The sequence below is a fragment of the Notothenia coriiceps genome, unplaced genomic scaffold (assembly GCF_000735185.1).
Source record: "Notothenia coriiceps isolate Sejong01 unplaced genomic scaffold, NC01 NC01_scaffold00017815, whole genome shotgun sequence".
Taxonomy (NCBI): Eukaryota; Metazoa; Chordata; class Actinopteri; order Perciformes; family Nototheniidae; genus Notothenia; species Notothenia coriiceps.
In genome coordinates this window covers 31220-52209 of record NW_011350516.1, presented here as the reverse complement: position 1 = coordinate 52209, position 20990 = coordinate 31220, and the positions used below count along the sequence as shown (strand labels likewise).

General features: G+C 41.1%; 1 protein-coding gene across 1 annotated transcript; it reads right to left on the bottom strand.

Annotated features, from left to right (window-relative positions):
* Positions 1–229: 229 nt before the first annotated feature.
* Positions 230–20622, bottom strand: LOC104950567 (peroxisome proliferator-activated receptor gamma coactivator-related protein 1-like). Its single transcript, XM_010777105.1, has 4 exons — positions 20378–20622; positions 20170–20291; positions 19716–19867; positions 230–354 (listed from the first exon to the last, which is right to left on the bottom strand). The coding sequence occupies exons 1-4, from the start codon at positions 20441–20443 to the stop codon at positions 230–232; spliced, it is 465 nt and encodes a 154-aa protein (XP_010775407.1). The 5' UTR covers positions 20444–20622.
* Positions 20623–20990: the final 368 nt, after the last annotated feature.

Sequence of the window (20990 nt, the reverse complement as noted above, 5' to 3'; positions counted from 1 at the left end):
AACACATGTCACAATTGTTGTTGTTTCAAATAAACCATTTTTCACTGTCGGCATCCAGGGCTTCAAGCCGAGGGCGCAGTCCAAAAAAATGAAAAGAAAGACAATAAAAACAATAAACAGTCTGTCGCCTGTCCCTCTTTTGAGAGCAGCTACGGCCTCTCTCAAAGGCGGATATAGACGGGTCTGTGAAGGCACCACCGCCATGCGCATGCGGCAGTGACGACTGGGGTTATAGAGCCGCTACCGTCACGCGCATGCGCAGTGCCGGCTGGGGTTGTGAAGGCACCACCGTCACGCGCGCATGCGCAGTCTCGGTGGGGATTGTCGAAATGGGGGTACCATCGTGTTCAGACACTAGAGGGCCCCATAACACAACAAATAGAGACTCAGAGGGTAAGAGACGTGACATCTCCGCTGGCTCTAAGGAGCAAACAGTGGGAGATGCTCACAACGTCTGCTTGGGTTTTCAAGACAGTAACACGGGGCTACAGACTCCAATTCGCTGTCACCCCCCCTCGCTTCTCGGGCGTTCTGTATCACAAGGCCGAGAGAGTCAGCCCATATTCTGGAGAGAGAGATTCTCTCACTTCTAGAAAAGAAGGCTATATCTATAATACCCGCCGAGCAGAGTCAGAGCGGCTTTTATTCCAAGTATTTCCTCGTTCCCAAACGGGGAGGGAACGGAATTCGGCCAATACTAGATTTGAGGCCTTAACAAATATCTAAAAGATACAAATTCAGAATGCTCACTCACACATCTCTGCTGCGTCTCGTGCGACAAAACGACTGGTTTACATCAGTCGACCTGAAAGATGCGTATTTCCACATCCCAGTATATTACCCACACAGGAAATATCTGAGGTTCGCATTTCAGGGGATCTGTTACGAATACAGAGTACTTCCCTTCGGTCTGTTTCTCAGTCCAAGAGTGTTTGTACGATGTACGGAAGCCGCGATAGCCCCGTTAAGACAACAGGGTATTCGCCTGGCAACCTACCTAGACGACTGGCTGCTCCTCACACAGTCGGAACAGGAGGCTATTACGCAGACAAATATCCTCGTAAAGCACCTGCTTAACCTGGGTTTCATAATAAACACAGAAAAGAGTCATGTTGTGCCCGGCACAGACTGTACTCTTCCTGGGTTACACCTGAACTCGGTGCCCTTTACAGTCCCGCCTATCAGCGGAAAGAGTGAAAGCTTTCAGAGCTTGCCTCGCTCATTTCCAGCTGCGCAAACATGTTCTTTTCAGATCATGCCTGCGGTTACTGGGGCTCATGGCGTCAGCCATCCTGGTCGTACGACTGGGACGGTTACACATGAGGGAGTTTCAGCGCTGGGTAGCCGCTCTATAACTAAACCCGCGCGTCATGGCGCGCGGAGAGTGATGGTTACCGTGAAATGCGTAATGGCACTGCGCAACTGGCTGCACCCGACTTTTCTGGTACGGGGCGTGCCTATGGGTGCTGTCCTTTCACGGAAGGTGGTCACCACAGACGCATGCTGACAGGCTGGGGAGGTATTTACGAAGGTCGTCCGGTGAGGGGTCTCTGGAGCAGAGACCTCCAGCGGTCGCACATAAATTACCTGGAGCTTTTAGCGGTGTTCCTCACCCTAAAATACTTTCTGCCTTTTCTCAGAGGACACCATGTCCTCGTGAGGACGGACAATACGACCACAATATCGTATATAAACCGACAAGGGGGTTTGCGCTCTCTCCAGTTACACATGCTGGCACGCAAACTGATCTTGTGGAGCTGCGGCCGTCTCCTCTCTCTGAGAGCGACGCACGTACCGGGTGTGATGAACCTCGGGGCAGACCTGCTGTCCAGAGGTGTACCACTGTATGCAGACTGGACTCTACATCCAATGGTTGTGAGCCAGCTGTGGGTGCGTTACGGCCGAGCCGCGGTAGATCTGTTCGCATCAAAAGAAAATGCTCACTGTCAGCTTTTCTTTTCAATGCGCGATCAAAGCGCACCATTAGGTGTGGACGCGCTAGAGCACATTTGGCCTCCGGTCCTCCTGTACGCGTTTCCACCCCTGGCGCTGATACCCCCAACTCTGGCCAGAGTGAGGGAACTGCGACACACAATGATCCTGATAGCTCCGCACTGGCCTGCAATGTACTGGCTGGCGGAGATATATCAGCTGCTGTGCGGTCAGCCGTGGCAGCTCCCCCTACGCAGAGACATACTGTTTCACCCACATCCGGAGCGCATGGCCCTATGGGCCTGGCCCGTGAGTGGTATAATCTGAATGCAGTGGGTCTCCCACAGAAGGTGATAAACACTATTCAGAGTGCAAGAGCTTCCTCCACTAGGTCTCTTTATGACTGTAAGTGGAGGGTGTTTGAGGACTGGTGCCTTCAAAAAGGGCACACCTCTTTTCAATGCCCTGTGGGAGTGATTTTATCATTTCTACAGGACCTAATTGATAAACACAGAGCTTTCTCCACGATCAAAGTGTACCTAGCTGCTATTGCTGCATGCCATGTGGGTTTTGAGGGAAAGACGGCCGGCCAGCATCCTCTGGTCTGCCGTTTTATGAAGGGAGCTCGCAGGCTCCTTCCTGTTTCCAGGTCACTGGTGCCCTTATGGGACTTGACAGTGGTTTTAGATGGGCTCACTCGAGCTCCATTTGAACCCCTGGAAGAAGCTGACATGAAGCACCTGTCAATCAAGACAGTGCTGTTACTGGCCCTGGCATCCGCCAAGCGAGTCAGTGACATTCATGCGCTATCTGTACATCCTTCATGCACTCAGTTCGCCCGAGGGTTAACGAGAGTGTTGCTGAAGCCCAACCCTGCCTTTATACCTAAGGTGGTTGGTTCATGTACCCCCATTGACATTGAGGCATTTCCTCCGCCGCTGTGTACCTCCGGGGAACAGCAGCCGAATTTGCTATGTCCAGTCCGTGCTTTACGCACTTATATGGACAGATCAAAAGAGTTTCGTCATAATGACCAACTCTTTGTGTCCTGGGCTAACCCTCAGAAGGGCAAGCCTGTTACTAAGCAACGGCTCTCTCACTGGATTGTGGAGGCAATTGCTTTGGCTTACACGAGTCAGGGTCTGCAGGCACCTTCGGGTTTGCGTGCTCATTCGACTCGTGGTCTGGCTACATACTGGGCTTTGTTCAGGGGTGTTTCCATCCAAGACATTTGTGCAGCAGCGAGCTGGTCCTCGCCGCTCACTTTTGTCCGCTTTTACAGATTACACGTCTCTGCTCCCAGTGTGGCCCATGCAGTGCTGGGCCCCCTGCTGAGTTAGAGCTCTAACTGTTAAGTTCTGGTTGGTTTGGTGATTTTCGAGATAAGCTCGTCTGGCAATACGGGAGCTACAATATCCCATAGTGAGACATCGAACGGAGTGTTACGAATGAGAACTATAGGTTACTTACGTAACCCCAGTTCTCAGAGTAACATGAAGTGAGATGTCTCACCAGACGGCCCTCCTTGCTATGGTGAAGCGAGAAGAGGTGCTTATTTTGAATGACGCATGAGGCGTAGCGCAAGCTACTTATAGGGTGGGTGGATTCCCTGACGCTGACGTCAAGATCACCAGCCAATCAGGATTGGCGTAATGAGATTGATGCTTCTGTTTGCTCCGCGATGAGGCGCATCCCATAGTGAGACATCTCACTTCATGTTACTCTGAGAACTGGGGTTACGTAAGTAACCTATAGTTTCCCCTATTGCTTGTTTTTCTCTGCCATGACACTTTATGCTACTCTCAAACTAACTGTAGTATACATGGATACAGTCCTCTTTAAAAATGTATAGTCACACAACAAGTCAATAGACATAGTGACAGTTAAATGAACACCTATATTTCTATTTTTTCAGATCATCTTGTTAGATTGTATCTTTGGTGGCAGCAATTGCAAAATTGCTGTTTGAGGGATCTTATGTATTGATCTACATCTGAGGCATCCTGAAATATGCTGTTTGATGTCATTCTTCCAATAATTGAAAAGAAAAACCTTGCCTTGTCTGCAAAACTCTTGCCTTGTAAACCTTCAGACATTCATCTCCATACTGGGAAATCTTTAAAGTGTATTGCATTTGACAAGTGGGCTTCAAATAGTGAGCGAGAGTTTCTGTCCAAAATCCCGTCACCCTCAAGATCTGTAGCAGTGAGGGGTAAAGACCTGCTGTTTTCAAATCAATATCATTTTTTTGTAAAAAAATAATATTCCTATAACATTTCAAATCCGTCTGTGAAGTAAAACCTGTTTTAGAACAATGCAGATCTAAATGTTTCCATCTATTTAAAACATCTTGCTTATCATTAAGGGATACTTCTTCATTATTTCAGATGGAAAGTTGTCCCCTCATCTGATAAATGTTAATATTAATATTTTGTTTTTTTTGAGTGCTCTGACTCTCAGAGAAAGGAGGGTGGACCAAGAGTAGAAGCCAGCTGACTTTTGGGTGCCAAATACAGATACAATATTTGCACTTACAAATACATGGCAGGGAAAGCTTCAGAAGACAGAGACGCATGTCATTTTTATTACAACAACAAATTGGGGAGGTGCAGTCAAAGTGCCACCAAAAGTTTCACCTTTCTTTAATGCTTACAGATGGATGTGCATGCAAGCATCATCGGACTGAGAACATACTGCTTATATCTACTATTCCTCCATTTATCTTTTGACGTACACTCTGTCAATGTTCAATGCATTTACTCTGACATTAGGTAGACTTGCACACAATATCTCATACAGTACAATGCTTCAGCTTAGATGCAGAGCAGTCATCCGTCCACACTGCCAGGTCGCTTCTTCCTCCTCGCGGTCTGATATTGTTATTATTGCCTGTGACAGAAGGGAAAACTCTTTATTCAACCGTAATAACATCATAAGAATGTATAATAGATATAACAAGATGGCACATTGGCTCGCTGGTTAGCACTGCCGCCTCACAGCAAGGCTGGATTTGAACCCAGACGCAGTTCTCATGTTCTGCGGATGGATTCCCTCTAACTGGCAGTCCACAGAAATACATTTGATAAATTGGACTAATGTACTCAATAATATAGCAATTTGGCGGACCTGCCACAGTTATAAATAATAATTGATACATGATCTATAAAGATAATAGCCACCAAAGAGAAAAGGGAAGGAGATACAGTATAATGATGACCTTTAGGTGAGTGGGTACATGTTTAAGGGCAACAGAAAATTGATCATTATTATTTTCTAAACTCTAAAGAGAATTTTACCTCAGGTTGATGTCTTTAGGAAACAGAAGTGCATCAAACACACATGTATTTTGAGTGTGTTTCGCACTATCCTTCTTTCAGAGCGCTTATCAGATGTCTCCATACAGGTTGTTGCTCTCTTTGTATCACACGGTTTTAAAACTGTATTGAAGGTTGCTATCAGACGGATCGCCTAGCTTTATTTGTATTTCTTTGGTGCTGTCTCTGCCTTTTTTCCTAGCTTCCTTTTAGATGCTCGTCCACGTCCTAGCTTCCTTTTAGATGCTTGTCCACGTCCTAGCTTCCTTTTAGATGCTTGTTCACGGCCTGGCACCTGGACCTTAATAAAGAAGAATAAAAAAAGATCTGGCCCATGAAGTGAAACATATGTATCACAAAATGTGAGAGGCTTAATGTTTTAGGACAAAAACAAAGACCACACCCATCATTGACAAACCAATGGTCTGGGTTTCTGGAATTCGTAGGCCTTAAGTACGCAGCTTTGACGTCGACCTGCGTAATCATACAGCATGCCCTCCCCTGAAATAGGCACTCTCTCGCCCCATAAAAAATAAAAATAAACATTGTCACTCACAAGGCAGCCACGTCCTAAAGCATACACAGCTACATTTTCTGATTCTCAGTGTATATGAGACTATAACTGTTACTGATTATTACTATTACGAATACATTAAGATAGAGTAGGGTCATTTTCTCAGAACTGCTCATTCAAATGACTTTGTATTCTCTAATGGGTCCAGAGCAGTAACCCTGCAATAGTACCTGCATCCCCTATCAAGAGGGTGCAACAACTCACACGAACATCAACAGATAGTGAGCTGGACCAATGATGGAGCTTGGCGGTGTAGCAGTTGAAGTAACTTTGGTATTTTTTAACCTGAATCCTATTTTTTCCCATGTCTTTGTGACTAAGTGGAGAATTGGGATAACATTTTTTGAGAGTGGTCCAGTATTGACTGAGAGCTCTGCTGCCGGCAGCCGCTTATCGGACTGCAATGTAATCGCTCAGGGCAATTCAGCGCCGTCAATATATGTCCACCAAAAGTGGTTGTTTTAGCGATTGACAGGCTTAGGTTGTTAATACACGTGTATGATAACCAAAGGGAAATGACCTGATAGAGAAAGAAACTGCTTTCTTTTGCTTGATCAAGTCTGTTTGAAATTGTGTCTTACGCCCTCTCGCTTGATTGACTTTTCATAAAATATTATTTTGTAGTAGTTTTAATCATAAATCATGACAAAGGCAAACAAGTGGTTGACTGTTTGTGCGTTAGCCTGTGAGGAAGCTCAGTAAATGAATACTGAATGCCATCTGACATTGCTTTGTGATGTCATCTAACAATAAAGAAAGTTGGTAATTGAGTGAACGTAAGATAGAAAATTGATAAAAACCAAAGGGAGAGCTGTGCAGCGTTTATTCAATATTACCTGGTAGGATATTCACAGTAATAGACAGGCATATCGGTCATGTTCTTTGCTCAATCTGGGCAGCTTCCAGATACTCATTACCACTATCTCACCTCCAGTCAAATATGTAAATTAAATAATTTGACTCACAATATGAAGTAAAAAATAGACATTCGCCATATGGGGCCAGACTAGTTACGCTGAATTCTCATTTGATCTTTATAATGAGGAGGATTTGATTATTATCTCTCCTGCTAGCAGGTCATCATCACACCGTTGTCAGATCCATTACAGAACTAATATGACGGAGTATAAGGTGGACTTCATTACCGATCACATATCTTCACAGTCTCTTTCAGATGAATAGGCTTGACTTGAAATAAGATATTAAATGTTTGTGTGCATCTGTGTGTTTGTGATCGAGAGAGAAACTGTGTTGTACTCTGAATTTGTAAAGTATGTGTAAATACAGGAGTGTATCTAAGTGTACGTGACTGACGGTGTGAATGCAAAGCAGCAACTGGAGGACTATTGTCACGGGAAAATAATACACCATTCTTTCTATAAAATCTAATTTAGTCCCACAGTACATCCTATTGTTCGAGATGAAAAGATGTTCCATAGATATAGGAAGGTATGAGAAGGTGAGTGAGCTATTGTCCGGTTCCTGAATACATATTTTTGATTAAGTTCCTCTGGTTGATATCTAAAATCTTTTGGATAAAACTGAAAAAACAGAGGTTTTGTTCCCACACAACATTCAGCTTCAAGGTCTCTCCAATATCTGCTTCATGAGAAAGCTGATTTTTTTCATTATTAATTGACTTTTTATTCGAAAATGTTTTGCCTTATGTGTGAGCATTGAGGTGTGGTGCACAGTATAACACTGTATATCAATCATGTGACTATATTCACACTGCTGGTTGTTTTCTTGACTGAGACGTGACGAGTAATAAATTCATTGATTTGACATAGAATGCAAATGATGAAGTGTAAAGTATGTGGTGATAAGGCTAAATTAAGCCACAAATCAGGCTTTCATTTGACCTGAAATACCCTTTTTAAAAGACCAGCAGTGTATTCCATTGTATCTCCTTCAAGGGAACAAGCCAACAATCCGACCATTGTCTCACATTAGGCCTAACTAATTAGCACTTTGCTATGGTATAACTCCCTAATGGAAGCTCTCTGACCTTGAATTTATTTCCCACTGCTCAGGAGGCAAAGGCAGCCCTCTCCTGGGTGTGTTTATAATACTAACACATTTCCCATATTGGGTTGCACTCACTTTGTGTGTGTGTGTGTGTGTGTGTGTGTGTGTGTGTGTGTGTGTGTGTGTGTGTGTGTGTGTGTGTGTTTGTGCGTGTGTGTGTGCGGTCGCTAGAAGTCGCTCATCGTTAGCACTGTGTGGGTAGATTGGTTTTGCAAGCTGTTGTTGCTAAATGATGATAAAAGCTTGATTGCACATACTGTATAATCATACTTGGATTGTGAAATTCCATTATTGTGATAAGATTGGCAAAAGCATTTTGGCTTTTGTTTCATGTACTGGATGGTGCCATTCTGTCCCCACATGGCAGCAGATCATCTTCTTTAATTATACATTTGTTGTAACCACAGGGGACATCTGATGACCACAATGATGTTTTTACATAAAATGAGAGGTATTTACTACGAGTCATTATAAAAGTTTTCCTGAACATTCTTCTTTATCATAGCTTTGTTTTTGAAATCATACAATAAGTTTTCCAAATTCAAGCAGGCTTTTCTGTTTTCCAGATTCTAATCATCTTCAAATTAGTACAAATTCCAAAGTGCCATTTAAGACAAAGTCAAATGGACCATTCAAACACAAGCTCCCTTTTCAGATTGCAGTATTTTTGTGATTCCGTTTCAAGGAAATTACCACTGTAAACATGAAGCTGATCATTAATTGTGAGCTGAAGTGCAGCTAAGCACCCTGAAAAATGCACCCTGATTCAGTCCTTCTTAGTAATTGTTAGCAGGTGTAGAAGTTCTAAAAGTAGAAACTCATGAATCCTGAAAAGGGAAGCCATCTTTTTGAGAAAAATGACCAGAATATGTCTACGTGTTGACTGCGCACAGCGTTGATGCATTGGACAAATGTGCATTTCAGGTTTTTTGATGAAGACAAAGTGCATGCTAACATTACGTTCTCTAAGTAGGTGAACGCGTAGTGTGTTCCTTCTGAGATCTGTGGTTTCTCTTGGCCCTGCTCATTAGTCCCCTGTTACCTTTGTAAAGACAGCCTGTAATGTATAAGCTCTGTTACTAATGGATCTTTATGCTTCAGACAGCCACCCTGGCCTAATTATTTTTCTTCTGCTGCCAGACGCTGTGTGCACAAGTACGAGGGAGGGAGAGACAGAGTGAGTTAGAGGGTTAGATTGAGTCTTTAACAGAGCCTTTGCCTTCAAGCAAAACACATCTTTTACTATCCGACATGTGCATTCCCTGACAAGTTGGTTGGTGTCACCTTGACACAGGAACATACTGACACATCCAGGAAACCACAACTGTAGATAATGGCTTCTCTGTGTCCAAGAGAATATGGATCAAACCAAACAGAGAAAAGCACTTAAATGAATCCCACAAATCTTTTGATCAGCAAAGAGAACAGGAAAAAAAGCTCTGCTTTTAAAACTTCACAAGGTTGATCTTGTGAGAGATATATCATTTTCTCTCATTGTATCACATTACTTCTATGATTTTTGTCATATTACAGATAACGACATTCACATGAAAGAGTCAAATAATTCTACTGAAGTCCCTCCAGAGAGCAATGTTTGGCTAAATGCTTGTAGTGTACTATAAGCAATGATATACATATATATATCTATGAAAGTAATGTATTCACTCAGATATTAATATCCAAAGCCATTTTGCATTTGTATTATATTTCCACATGGACATTTGTAATTGCTCAAATGATATTAGAAACTTTACTTCTATTTTCTGTTTTTGAAATGATGCACTTTGTTTAATGTGCTGGTACTAAAAACTACATTAATTTGTCTCATAGGTGAGTTTAAGATTACAGGTCAGAATTTAAATATTTTAAAGGCCTTAATTCTTATGTGTACATTTGGTTCACATAAAACTTGCTGCTCACATTAAGCTAATGCTTACGGATTCAACTGATTTGCATAATGGGGCTGTTATAGTTCAAACCTTTAAAGCTTTTTCAACCTCATTTCCATGGAGGCCACGCTAAACTTTCAAAATGGGCCTGGTTCACTATAACATCAAAAAGCTCTTGTTTGTTCATATTTAGTCATTGGCATTCGTTAAAGTGCACCTATCATGCTATTTGTAGGCCATGGCATAGGTCTCAGATATATACAAATATATAAAAAACATGTCTATGACAGTGGCGACCCGTGACTTTTATACTTAGTTCCTCAAAAAAAAGAAAAAAAGAAGAGTTATTACGTCACAGCGTATACTTCAGCGGAATATCAAAACAGCGGCCCGGGGTGCAAAACGCATCAATGACAGCGACCCTCTACCAGACAAAACAACACCATTTATATAAACACCTATCATGACAAGGCACCCACAGCCAAGTAACAATTACAAATGAATGAAGTCGGCACGGCGTCCCACATTGAAAATGACTTAGGCCTACCTTTGATGATCAAATCACTTAAACACAAAGTCCATCCTCCTGTCCTTTTGGATGAAGCATTTGATGGCGGGGTCATTCAGCTGATCCTTTGCCACTCCAGTTTATCATTGTAACTCAATCTTGAAAATGGTTCGGTTAATAATTTCGCAACAATGTCATCACTATCACTGACATGAGCCATCATGAACGAACTTATGCTAATCATAAATCTATTGATTAGATTTATGATTCGAAAATTATAAAAGTAGGGTAGACATGTGGATATTTTCCGGCTGAACAAAACGTGCATTTATCTAACAGGTTCGTTTTCCACAGACCTTATTTCGAGCTATTTTCCAAAATCCTATGGAGAAATCCCATTGCTTTTTGTCGAGGGAAACCGAGCGCAGCTTACTTCCAGGTTTTAGGACGCGTCACTGCACCACTTTATAACATACATGCATCAACTTCACAGCGGGCGGAACTTGTCATAAAGTCCGCGAAAATATAGCCCACCCATTTAGAGGGAAGATATGATTGGTCAATTGTACTTTCATTTGACATTACTCTCTCATTCAGTTACTATAGCTGGCCCCTTTTCATTTAACCCTTCACATTTCAACAGAAACTGAACAGGCAGATTCTATTGATTTATTTCTTTGGAAATGTTATTTTAAATACAAATAAATCAAGTTATTTGGGTCAAAGTCAAACTAATGAAAAATATAACTAAAATTATTTATTTTTTAATGTTTTTAGAGAGGGCCTAGAGGACCCTTACGGCTCGCCACTGGTCTATGAAGTGTTTTGCTCAAAATACCAAACAGATCACAAATTCTAGCCATGCCTCATATCCCTCTATTTCACTTCCTGTCTCAAAAGTGCTGATTTGGGGTATAAAGCGTTAAAAAAAAAGAAAAAAGCTCATGCGGGAGATTCTACTGGCAGATACTGTCTAAACTAAATTCTGCAGTGATGAAACGCCATATCATGGATTATCAAGGATTATTTCTGAAACAGTATGGAGGAGCTCAAGGCTTTCTCTCTTGCCGCTTACACAACAAGGTGAGTTCCTTTTGATTTTCCTGCTTCTTCACACACATGCTCTGTGCAGTACAGGTTAGCTCTAAGTGTTAGCGATGCTAATGTAAACACCGACCATATTGTGTCCAAAACAGTCATTTGTTTCTGATAGCAACGTTTCTGATAGGGCCGTGGGTGTAAAGCCAGAAAATCTGGATTGGCTCCGTTGAAGCCCCGTTTTTAGAGATTTGGGTACGGAGGAAAAGAGAGAGGGTTTTATTTTCTGACGCTGTGTGAGTTCCCTGACACACCGGGGACACATCTTTATGTATAAAAGACATCAAAAAGTACATTTTGCATGCTAGGTCCCCTTTAATAAAGCTGCATACGTTTTTGTATTCAATGCGTTTAGCAGAGACCAAGATAAATGGAGGTGTTAGCTTAAACTAAAGGGCTGTTGGCTTTATAAGTTACATTTTAACATTTACGAAACAACAAACTGGTTCTCCAGTAAATCATATCATTAACAGACCTTGAAAACGGAGTAACCAAAGATAATTGGTCTTCCAGCTGAAGTGCTTTTCATCAAGAAGCCTCTAAAATATCCTCCCATTGACCTATAATCTATCCACACTTTACTGTATTGGTGGCTCTGTTCCTTAAACATCATGCTGACTCTGCTTTTGCTCTGGACCCATTAATAAGTTCATTATGCAAGAATTATGACCTCTCTCCGGTGCTATCTGTAGTCTCTCTATTGTGAGAGGTCATTTGGTTTCCCTGGAGGACAATTCAGCTGGGACAATTATATAGCAGTAATTCACACAGGGCTTGATTTAGTTAAATGCAGGATGGCAAGAGCCAAGGCACACGGCAGGTGTTGTTCAGACTTTTGGAGAGCTGTGGATGGTGGCTGGTTGAATTGCTGTTAGTAGAGGAATTAATGGTTTGAATCATCACAAGGACTATTCCAGCTAGACTGGTGAACACCATTTAAAAAGCATCAGACACATCTCCAGTTTCAGAGATTTAAATATTGACAGGCGCTGCACTAAGATACCTTTTATTGTAGCTTAAGCCGAGGTTATATCACTCCTGTGTGTATTGAACTGTATTGATTCACCTCTGACAGGCTGGGTGTGAGCAGCTTAAAAAACAGACCGTGACTGTCATGGTGACACGGTTGTAATTACCCTGGCGCCATTTCCGCAATAAACTGTGTGACAAAGTGTAACCATTAATACTCGCTCCCATTAAGAATATTAAGGTTAACATTTTTGCATTGGCACCTGGGTTAAAAGGTCATGCAAGATGATAGTGTTTTGACTGGTCCCTCTAATGAAGAAAAATATTTACTTGTGTTTCAGGCAATTTAAGGCACTCGAAAAACGAATTGCTTTAAGTTTGTCCAGTAGCTGTTTTATAGGGCCATAACTCTGAATCTATTTGATATGATCACTGAGTTTGAAGCATTGCAGTATCAATGAAGTAAGAATGTATAAAGAGGGACCCAACAACATATTACTGAATTATTTATTTATAGAACACAGCCTAATCAAAGGTCCCCAATTAGTGCAACTTGAGAAGTTTCATAGTTTGCTCGCAAATCATCTGCTTTTGTCAAGACAGATGGATGAGCAGATGGAGGTGATGAGCACAAACCACATTCAGCCTGCCATTACTTCCCAGACATATGCTTAATATGACATGTTACAATTACACTGTCACAACGGATCTAGTTGTGTCAGATTGCTTCGACACAGCAGCATCGAACAGACCCAAATGGTTAGTTATCGGTTTGATTGCTCTAATGGCCTCTCTTTATAGCACTTAAATCATTCTAATTTCAATCTCTGATATCTCTCAAGGATTTTCCTGCTTTACGCTTCAACAAACGCCCCACACATCTGCTTTAGTGATCAACAAGCATTCAAATGCATTTCTCTACATCCACTTGCAGAAACTCTTATTCTAAATCTTATTGGAGGCATTTAATGCTCTTTCCTTTTTTTAACAAAGGTCAGTTCATCTATGTGATCACCTCACTGACACACAAAGCTACATTTCATACTCTTGAAATGGCATAGGTTTCTCACAGATTTCCCTTTTTTCCAAGAACTGCTAAGTTATTTCCTTATTGGTGGTGTTAATGGACCAGCACCAGAGGCGTTCCCATACACACAGTTGTTGGCTGTTCTTCATGAAACCCAGAAGGATGAAGTGCTCTGACAAACAGTGCCATCTTTGTGCAAAATGATTATACAGGAAGGAAAAGTCAATAAATAAACATGTTGTTAAAACTCACGCGCCTGCCCGCCCAAGCATATTTCAAATCTGTGGGAAACACTGACACCTAAAGCCTCTTTTGTGGAGAATGCTTACATTTGGTCTGCAAAAAAAAGATAATTTTATCTTAAATACTTTGGAGATTCAAATACTTCTATCCAACATATCCATATTATAATATTCAACACGAAGGCACTGCAATCTTGGAGTTATAACAGAGGCAAGATGTTTGAATTTTGAGAACAGCATATGGGTCATCTGCAGTAATGTGCTTGGTGTGAGTGTCTTTGCATCAAATACATGTGTAAATAGGAGGGTTTTGGTCTAATGAGTTTAAGTGACTGTGCGTATCCATGCGTCCACAGACAACACTGTGTGCTTCCCACTGGAATCTCCCTAGAGTTTCCTTACCCAGAGTTCCCAGTGGTTGAGTGTGGTCGGTCACCGATAACACGTGACACATGTTTTCATGACAGTTTGGGGTCACCTATTTCCCCTCCCCCTCCATACTGAGATACTACATCACGGTTTATTATTTCATTTTTAAGCAGAGAAGGGAAACATTGAGGAGGGAAGGCGGGAATGGAGAGTGGGAAAAGGAATAAATCAGGAGGGAAGGAATAGTGTCCAGAGGAAAGAAAACACTAGGAAACCAACCAATGGGAATTGTAGAGCACATCCTCTGCAGAATAGGTTAAACATACAAAAAAAACTGGAAATATGTAATAGAGAAACGGCAAGCCATTGTGATGTTGAGACGATCACACCTTGGCTTCATACAGTATAAATTGCGAGGAAGAGTGTGACATTTTTATGGCAGTTCGCCAATGTCTCATACATAGTCAAGTAAGGTAGGGCTTTTATATCATTTTTCTGGGTGGAGACAAGATAAGAAAACTGTGTTTTACTGATGAAAAAGGCTGGAATTGATAGAGAGACTGGGGGATATAAAATAATATATATGAGTAGGAGTTATTCTGATAGACATAAATGGACATGTGTATTAAATCCACTGGGTAGGACAAAGAACACAATCAGGATCTTGATTTATCACATTCTGAAATCTATGTTTCATTGTATTTGATTATGTGCAGTGAATTTTGAGTTACATGAAGACAATTTGAAGCAGTTAGATGCAAGACAAGACACACACACACACACACACACACACACACACACACACACACACACACACACACACACACACACACACACACACACACACACACACGCATTGAGTTGACGTATGGTTTGGTTATAAGCTGTCCTGCAGGCCATGTGGAGATAAGACTACTCCACGTGTCCCCATCGTTTTTTCAGCTTTATCTAAAGTGTTTTTTTCTTCCCTCACTCTTTGTTTTCCCATCGCTTCTTTATTGACTCTCTGTATATGAAGGTTAGACAACGCAGTATAGGCTTGAAATGATCTTGACATTGCCACAGGTTCTTGTAGCACACACTTCATATTTTCTCAGAGAAAATAACCATTGCACTGAAATGAAGCATAAATCAAGTGGCTCGTGGTATAGGTTTCCTGTGGTGCCGGCAACGTAAAATAAAGACAGGCAATCATGAAAGAAAGGAACTGAAAGGAAGACATGTTTAAGATCGTGGACATTGAACTAAATATATGTAAGGTGTTATTCCAGGGTTGTGGATCATACAGTGCTACCACCAGTTGAAGCTTGAGGATTTTGAAGCAGAAGAGAATGATTTTAAACATTTTGCAGTGGTGCAAAACCACTAGTTTAAATATGGATTTTTGCTAAATAATATAATCTATCAGATTAAAAGGATGTATATCACCCTTTTTTTCTTTTGTTATGGCTTAATTAATCCACTTTTAAATCTCTCTCTACATTTTTTATTCACTTTCCCTGTCATCAGGATGGCCTTATGTTTTGCCGATAGCGATCTATAAATCCAACTCAAATGTGATAAAAATGGCATGACCACGACGTTGCAGTAATTAAGACGTCCAGCTGCCTTTCAATATCCTCCAGTCAATACAGCTGATCAGACTTCAGTTTGTCCTTTTCCACTCAGCTGTCATTCATTTGTCAGTCCTCATTGCCCCTCGGGGGCAGTTTATTGGCAATGTGTTGGAGTCGGGTGAGGGTAAAAAAAATCTCTGATTTCAATGCAAGGGGTTGAGAGAGGGTTTGATTTTTTTCAGATGTCCATGTTATGCTCAGGTTTGTTACTCATTCTATAAAGGGATATTAAGGAAAAATCCGGCACATAGCTTACTCCCCCGTTGGTAGCTTTTCTTAGCAAGTGAGACTTCTGTCTGAAACATAACCCGCTATAAGATGAAAATGTGGGGCTATAAACTAAACAACTGACAGTGAACCTTTCATTTCATTTCCTTTAATATGTTTTTACCGCCCTCACAGGTAAGATGGCAGACTGGCCGTTCAAATTAGCCACTTTCCCCCAGCCAAAGACCCCGCTGGGCAGCATCTATATTCATCAATGCCATAAGGCCAGACCAATTGTAATATTATTTTATGGCGATGGCATTTTTCATCCAGCTGGCCTCCAATAACTTCCAACTTAGATTTTATGGATTTGCTCTTACTCTCTTACTCTCTTTTTACCCTTTTCAGTGTGTCTCTGAACACTTTAGCTTCTGCTCACTCTCATGCTTTCTCTCTCTCAGTCCATCTCTACCCTTATTATCTCTTTCACAGTTGACTCGTTCCGTCCATTTTAACCCATTCCTTTCCTTTCCTATACTCCTTCCTTTATTTCCCTGCTCCCACACCTTCAGTTTTTCATTTATGGCCGGCTTCAGCGGGGTGGGTAATGAAGGCAGGGTTATAAAGTATGGGAGGTGCCTAGGGGCAGGCTCACAGCCTTCGTATCAGGAGATAAAAAAAATTGAAATAGGATGAGGATGGAGACAGAGGGGCAGATACTAGACGATTAGGCACCCAAGAAACCAAAGAAATCATACCAAATTAAAAAATATAGAAATTTTAATGAGAACAAGGAAAAGAAAGATGGAATATAATAAACATTGAGCATTTAAACTCAGTCCAGCATGAATGATAAAAAGTGAATAATACCGTACGTTTACTCCCTGGAAAAATATGCAGGTCTGTAAAACTTCTGCAAAAGCTCCAGCCTAGGAAAGTAATCGCTGTGTCCGTATACAAGTAACAAACAAATTACAATGTTACAAAAGCAGGAAATAAACCAATAATAAACACATCAAAGGTCGGACACGGATGTTTGGTGGGTGCGCTACCACAAATTCAAGATGTTACTTTTTTTTTTAAGGAGGGCTAGCTCAGCACTTTGCGCTGCTGGTGGTGAGTGCCACACAAATCAGTCTGAAGAAAAGGTAATAACCACCAGCGCCACAGGCAGGTCTCTCAAAGTGTTGCCGAATAAGCTCTGTGAAGAGATTTGCTGTGGGCAGTTTCTAGGACTGTTGATGGTCTTAAAGTTGTATTTGGTTGAAAATAGATCCTTCATGGTGGGGTTTGACAAGAGAGGGACTTTTCTGCAAGTTCAAACTAAGCATGTACTGTACACCAACTCCACATTGCTCATTGGTTTTGCTAGATTGCAGAAATAATTGATATACTGTGAAATATGGGCGAAATGTAAATGTTGCTAAGATACCCTCCAACACCTTTAAATAACACACTGACAATACAACTGGTCGTACAAATTCACTGATGTGTGTGTGTGCGTGTGCGTGTGCGTGTGCGTGTGCGTGTGCGTGTGTGTGTGTTTGTGTGTCTTTCAATAGGTGTTTCAATAGCTTTCAGTACCATCCAGTGTAATCATATTTATTTACTGAACCCGCTATGAGTGTCCTTGTTTTATATTGCACCAATTTATATCTAGTATTTCACAAGTATTTGTCACGTAAATTGAATCGTGCTCTGACATAAGCATCTGCTACAGAGCTCATATTATTGCATTACTGTGAAAAACTTCTACTTCCATGTGACTTTTGACCCCATAAAGCATTGTGAAGGTCATAAAGACCTCATGTTAAACTCCCCTGTGTCCAGAATACATAAATGATGAATGTGGCTGCAGTATAGGCAAAATACATCAGTAGGAATACCCACTTCCTCCCTAATGGTTCATAAGGGGACAACTGATCTACTTAGATCACAAATATTGTATCACGTAACCCCGGATTACTCCTGAAACACAATCTACTGTTTTAAGGCTAACATAAAAGGAGGATTTAAAATGTGTATAAAATTAATAGTGCTTTATCCCTTTGCTCTATCCCCTGTCTTCAAATTCAAATATACGCATCGAGTTTTTAGATGGAGTTGTTGAATATTTATTGTGTAAGCAGGTGGTCTCAGGTTGCTGCTTGGGGGCATTTTGGTCCGATGTTATTAGCTGCTGCTGAGAGCTGCTGATCCTTCGACCCGTCATTTATGAGATGGTGAAGATATTGGATAATACCGTCACTTTAGGTCTTCGGGAACTAATTGGGATGACGGTATTGGACATTGAGTTATATTTATAGCAAAGGTCGTGGCCTGGTATTATGAAATGTGTTGCTTACATCTCTATTTATAAGCATCATCAGTATTTGTATTCACGTGCTATTAAGGAGATATCCGCTGACCTTTCATTATATTTTCCCATCACTGCGTCAGAATAGCAGATTAACTGGAATTTAACAATGTTTCAACTCTCAAAAGATATTATTTTGGTATGATTTAAATGATAGTGGAGCTTGCTGAGCTGATGTTGTCACACTGTGGGCTTCATACTGCAACATCCCCTGACATTTATCTTGTGTTTTATTGAAAAATAGGAAAAGTTAACTCCTGAAGATCTTAAATTAAAGGCATGGGGCCATTGCTTATTATGTTTTTTTAATGTGACTGTCAGTAGGCTACTGACATTTTTAGGAAAATAATACAGTATGTAAGCCTTTCGGAAGCTGATCACACACATTAACATTAACATTAACATTATCCACTAAGAGTTTTAAAAGTCTTAAGTAGGATCAATGGACCAGAAGTATTTGGTCAGCACTGGCACATAACATTTGAATTGTTCCTAAGAATAAAATAAAAAGAGAACTACACCCCAATGACCATCATGAGTTCTAGTAAATTATAAATAAATTCAATACATTGTATCTTAAACCATATACGTTATAAATGTGTTTGGGACACTAACTCACTAAGTGGACTGTGAGGTAATGGATATGACAAATGAAAGTTTGTAAATGGATGCATTTATTTTGCCGCAGAGGATGTGGTAGAAAACCACATCTGGCTGATAACCTGAGTGTCATCAGCTAAGTGTCCTCTTTCTCTACTTCCCAGTTATTGTGTGGCAATAGTAAGAATGAACCCAAACACAACACATTATTCTCTAATCCAGTGGTTCCCAACCTTTTTTCCCAAGAGCCCCCCCAAATGACTCCTGTTGGAAGTTGCGCCCCCCCCACACACACACAAGGGGTAAACTGTTTAAAACACATGCTCAAAGTAAGCCGGATTTTGTCGATGTGTTTATGTGGATTCAAAAGTCGTAAATAATCTACAAAATGGTCGGAGATCTGATCGGAGCAACTGTGACAAATAATCCAACTGAAACCGGCAATGGACAATGACTATGTTTTAAAAATGCGCTTATCCAGAAAAGCCTGGTTTGGACACTTTACGGGCAGAAGAAACATTTCTATTAAAGAAAGAATTATACATTTCTGTCTTTTTATGCGTTTAATAGCTACTAACTTGAATTTGTATTCAAATTAATTAATCAATTGTTTTTTATATTTTATTGTAATGTAAAGACAAGGCTTTTAGTGACAATCATGTATTGCTTTACAATTATATGTAACATTTAAAAAAAAAAAGTCTAAATATGATATTTGGCCACAAATCATCTGAGGCCTGGCCTGGGGCCCCCCCAAGGGTTGGGAACCACTGACATAAGGAATATGGAATATCAAATATTGAACAGATTATATATGTGTAAAATGTACAACGTGGTTTTATTTCAAGAGAAACTAATGCTTCTACCTGCAGTGCGATGATCCCTTCAAATGGTAATGATCACAATCAACATCAATAATATGTTGATAGATTAACATTAACTTGGCAAGAGCTACAGGAACTTTGTGTCAGTTGATTTATGCCTACCCAGGTCAGCATAGTTTGACTTGCAGAACTGTCTCCTTCCTCCAAAACAGAGATCAAATGGAAGCTCATCGGACTTGCGTAGCTTGCTTCCATTCTCGATGGCCGTGAATGCATTCTTGGTGTCGTAATAAGTCACAAACCCATAGTTGTCCCTGTGAGAGATAACCAAACCATCAGCCTGTATTCATTTTAAGTTTGTCTGCGGTCTAGTAAAGGTCAAAATTGCTATCGTACGTAGTTTGAGCTGTGACTTGCATTTAAAAGAGCAACCTGGGGGTGTTGCCAGGGGGCTCCAGTTATGAACAAGCCTGAATTTGCTTTAGCACTGTAGCTTGGCCTAAGAGGTCATGGATGAGACCAACAAGGTTCAAAGACAGTGCAATGTAACGTTATAGCCATATTAAGATATTAACAGTAAAGTCATCTCCATTACAGAAGCTTTTTATGTACGTACCCATGGTCTCTAAAGTGCAGGGTGCATTCTTCAATCTCGCCAAAAAAAGAGAAGCGTTCTCTAAGTTCTTTTTGGGTCATCGTTCCCCGAATTCGACCAACGTAAACAACCCGCCGCTCCTCCTGATGGAAAAAATAGTCGATCAGACTAACAACATTTTGACAACTTTGCTTTGAGACCAGTGAACTAAAGAGAAACAAATACTTACGATGGCTTTCTCTTTGCATTTCTTCACTTCAACATTATTCTTTCCAGCTTGAGCATAGCTGGTCATACACGAGGGGCTGAAGAAAGACAAAATAAAACCTTTAAACCAAAAAAGTCAGTTAATTCGCTTCAGCTAATTCAAAATGCTGCAGCACGTGTACTAACTAGAGTTCGGAAAAGGGACCACATTACTCCTGTTCTGGCTGCCTTACACTGGCTCCCTATAGAACACAGGATAGAATTTAAAATTCTTCTTCTCGCCTACAAAGCCCTTAATGGGCAGGCGCCATCTTACCTTAAAGAACTCATTATACCCTATTGTCCTACTAGGGCATTGCGTTCCAAGAATGCAGGGTTGTTGGTTGTTCCTAGAGTCTCTAAAAGCACAATGGGAGCCAGAGCCTTTTCTTATCAAGCTCCACTTTTGTGGAATCAGATTCCAGTTTGTGGTCGGGCGGCAGACAGCCTATCCATTTTTAAGAGTACGCTTAAGGCCTTCCTTTTTGATAAAGCTTATAGTTAGGGCTGATTAGATTCAGCCCCTAGTTTTGCTGATATAGGCTTAGTTTGTCGGGGGACATCTTACTTCTTCCTTCTCTCTGTCTATACCTGTG

What these genes read in the sequence shown, in the direction of transcription:
- LOC104950567 (XM_010777105.1), bottom strand. Translation starts at nt 20,443, where the DNA reads ATGACCAGCTATGCTCAAGCTGGAAAGAATAATGTTGAAGTGAAGAAA. An exon ending in AATGCAAAGAGAAAGCCATC is followed by an intron (nt 20,292 to 20,377) that starts GTAAGTATTTGT and finishes TTTTTCCATCAG; the next exon opens with GAGGAGCGGCGGGTTGTTTA. An exon ending in CTGCACTTTAGAGACCATGG is followed by an intron (nt 19,868 to 20,169) that starts GTACGTACATAA and finishes TATCTCTCACAG; the next exon opens with GGACAACTATGGGTTTGTGA.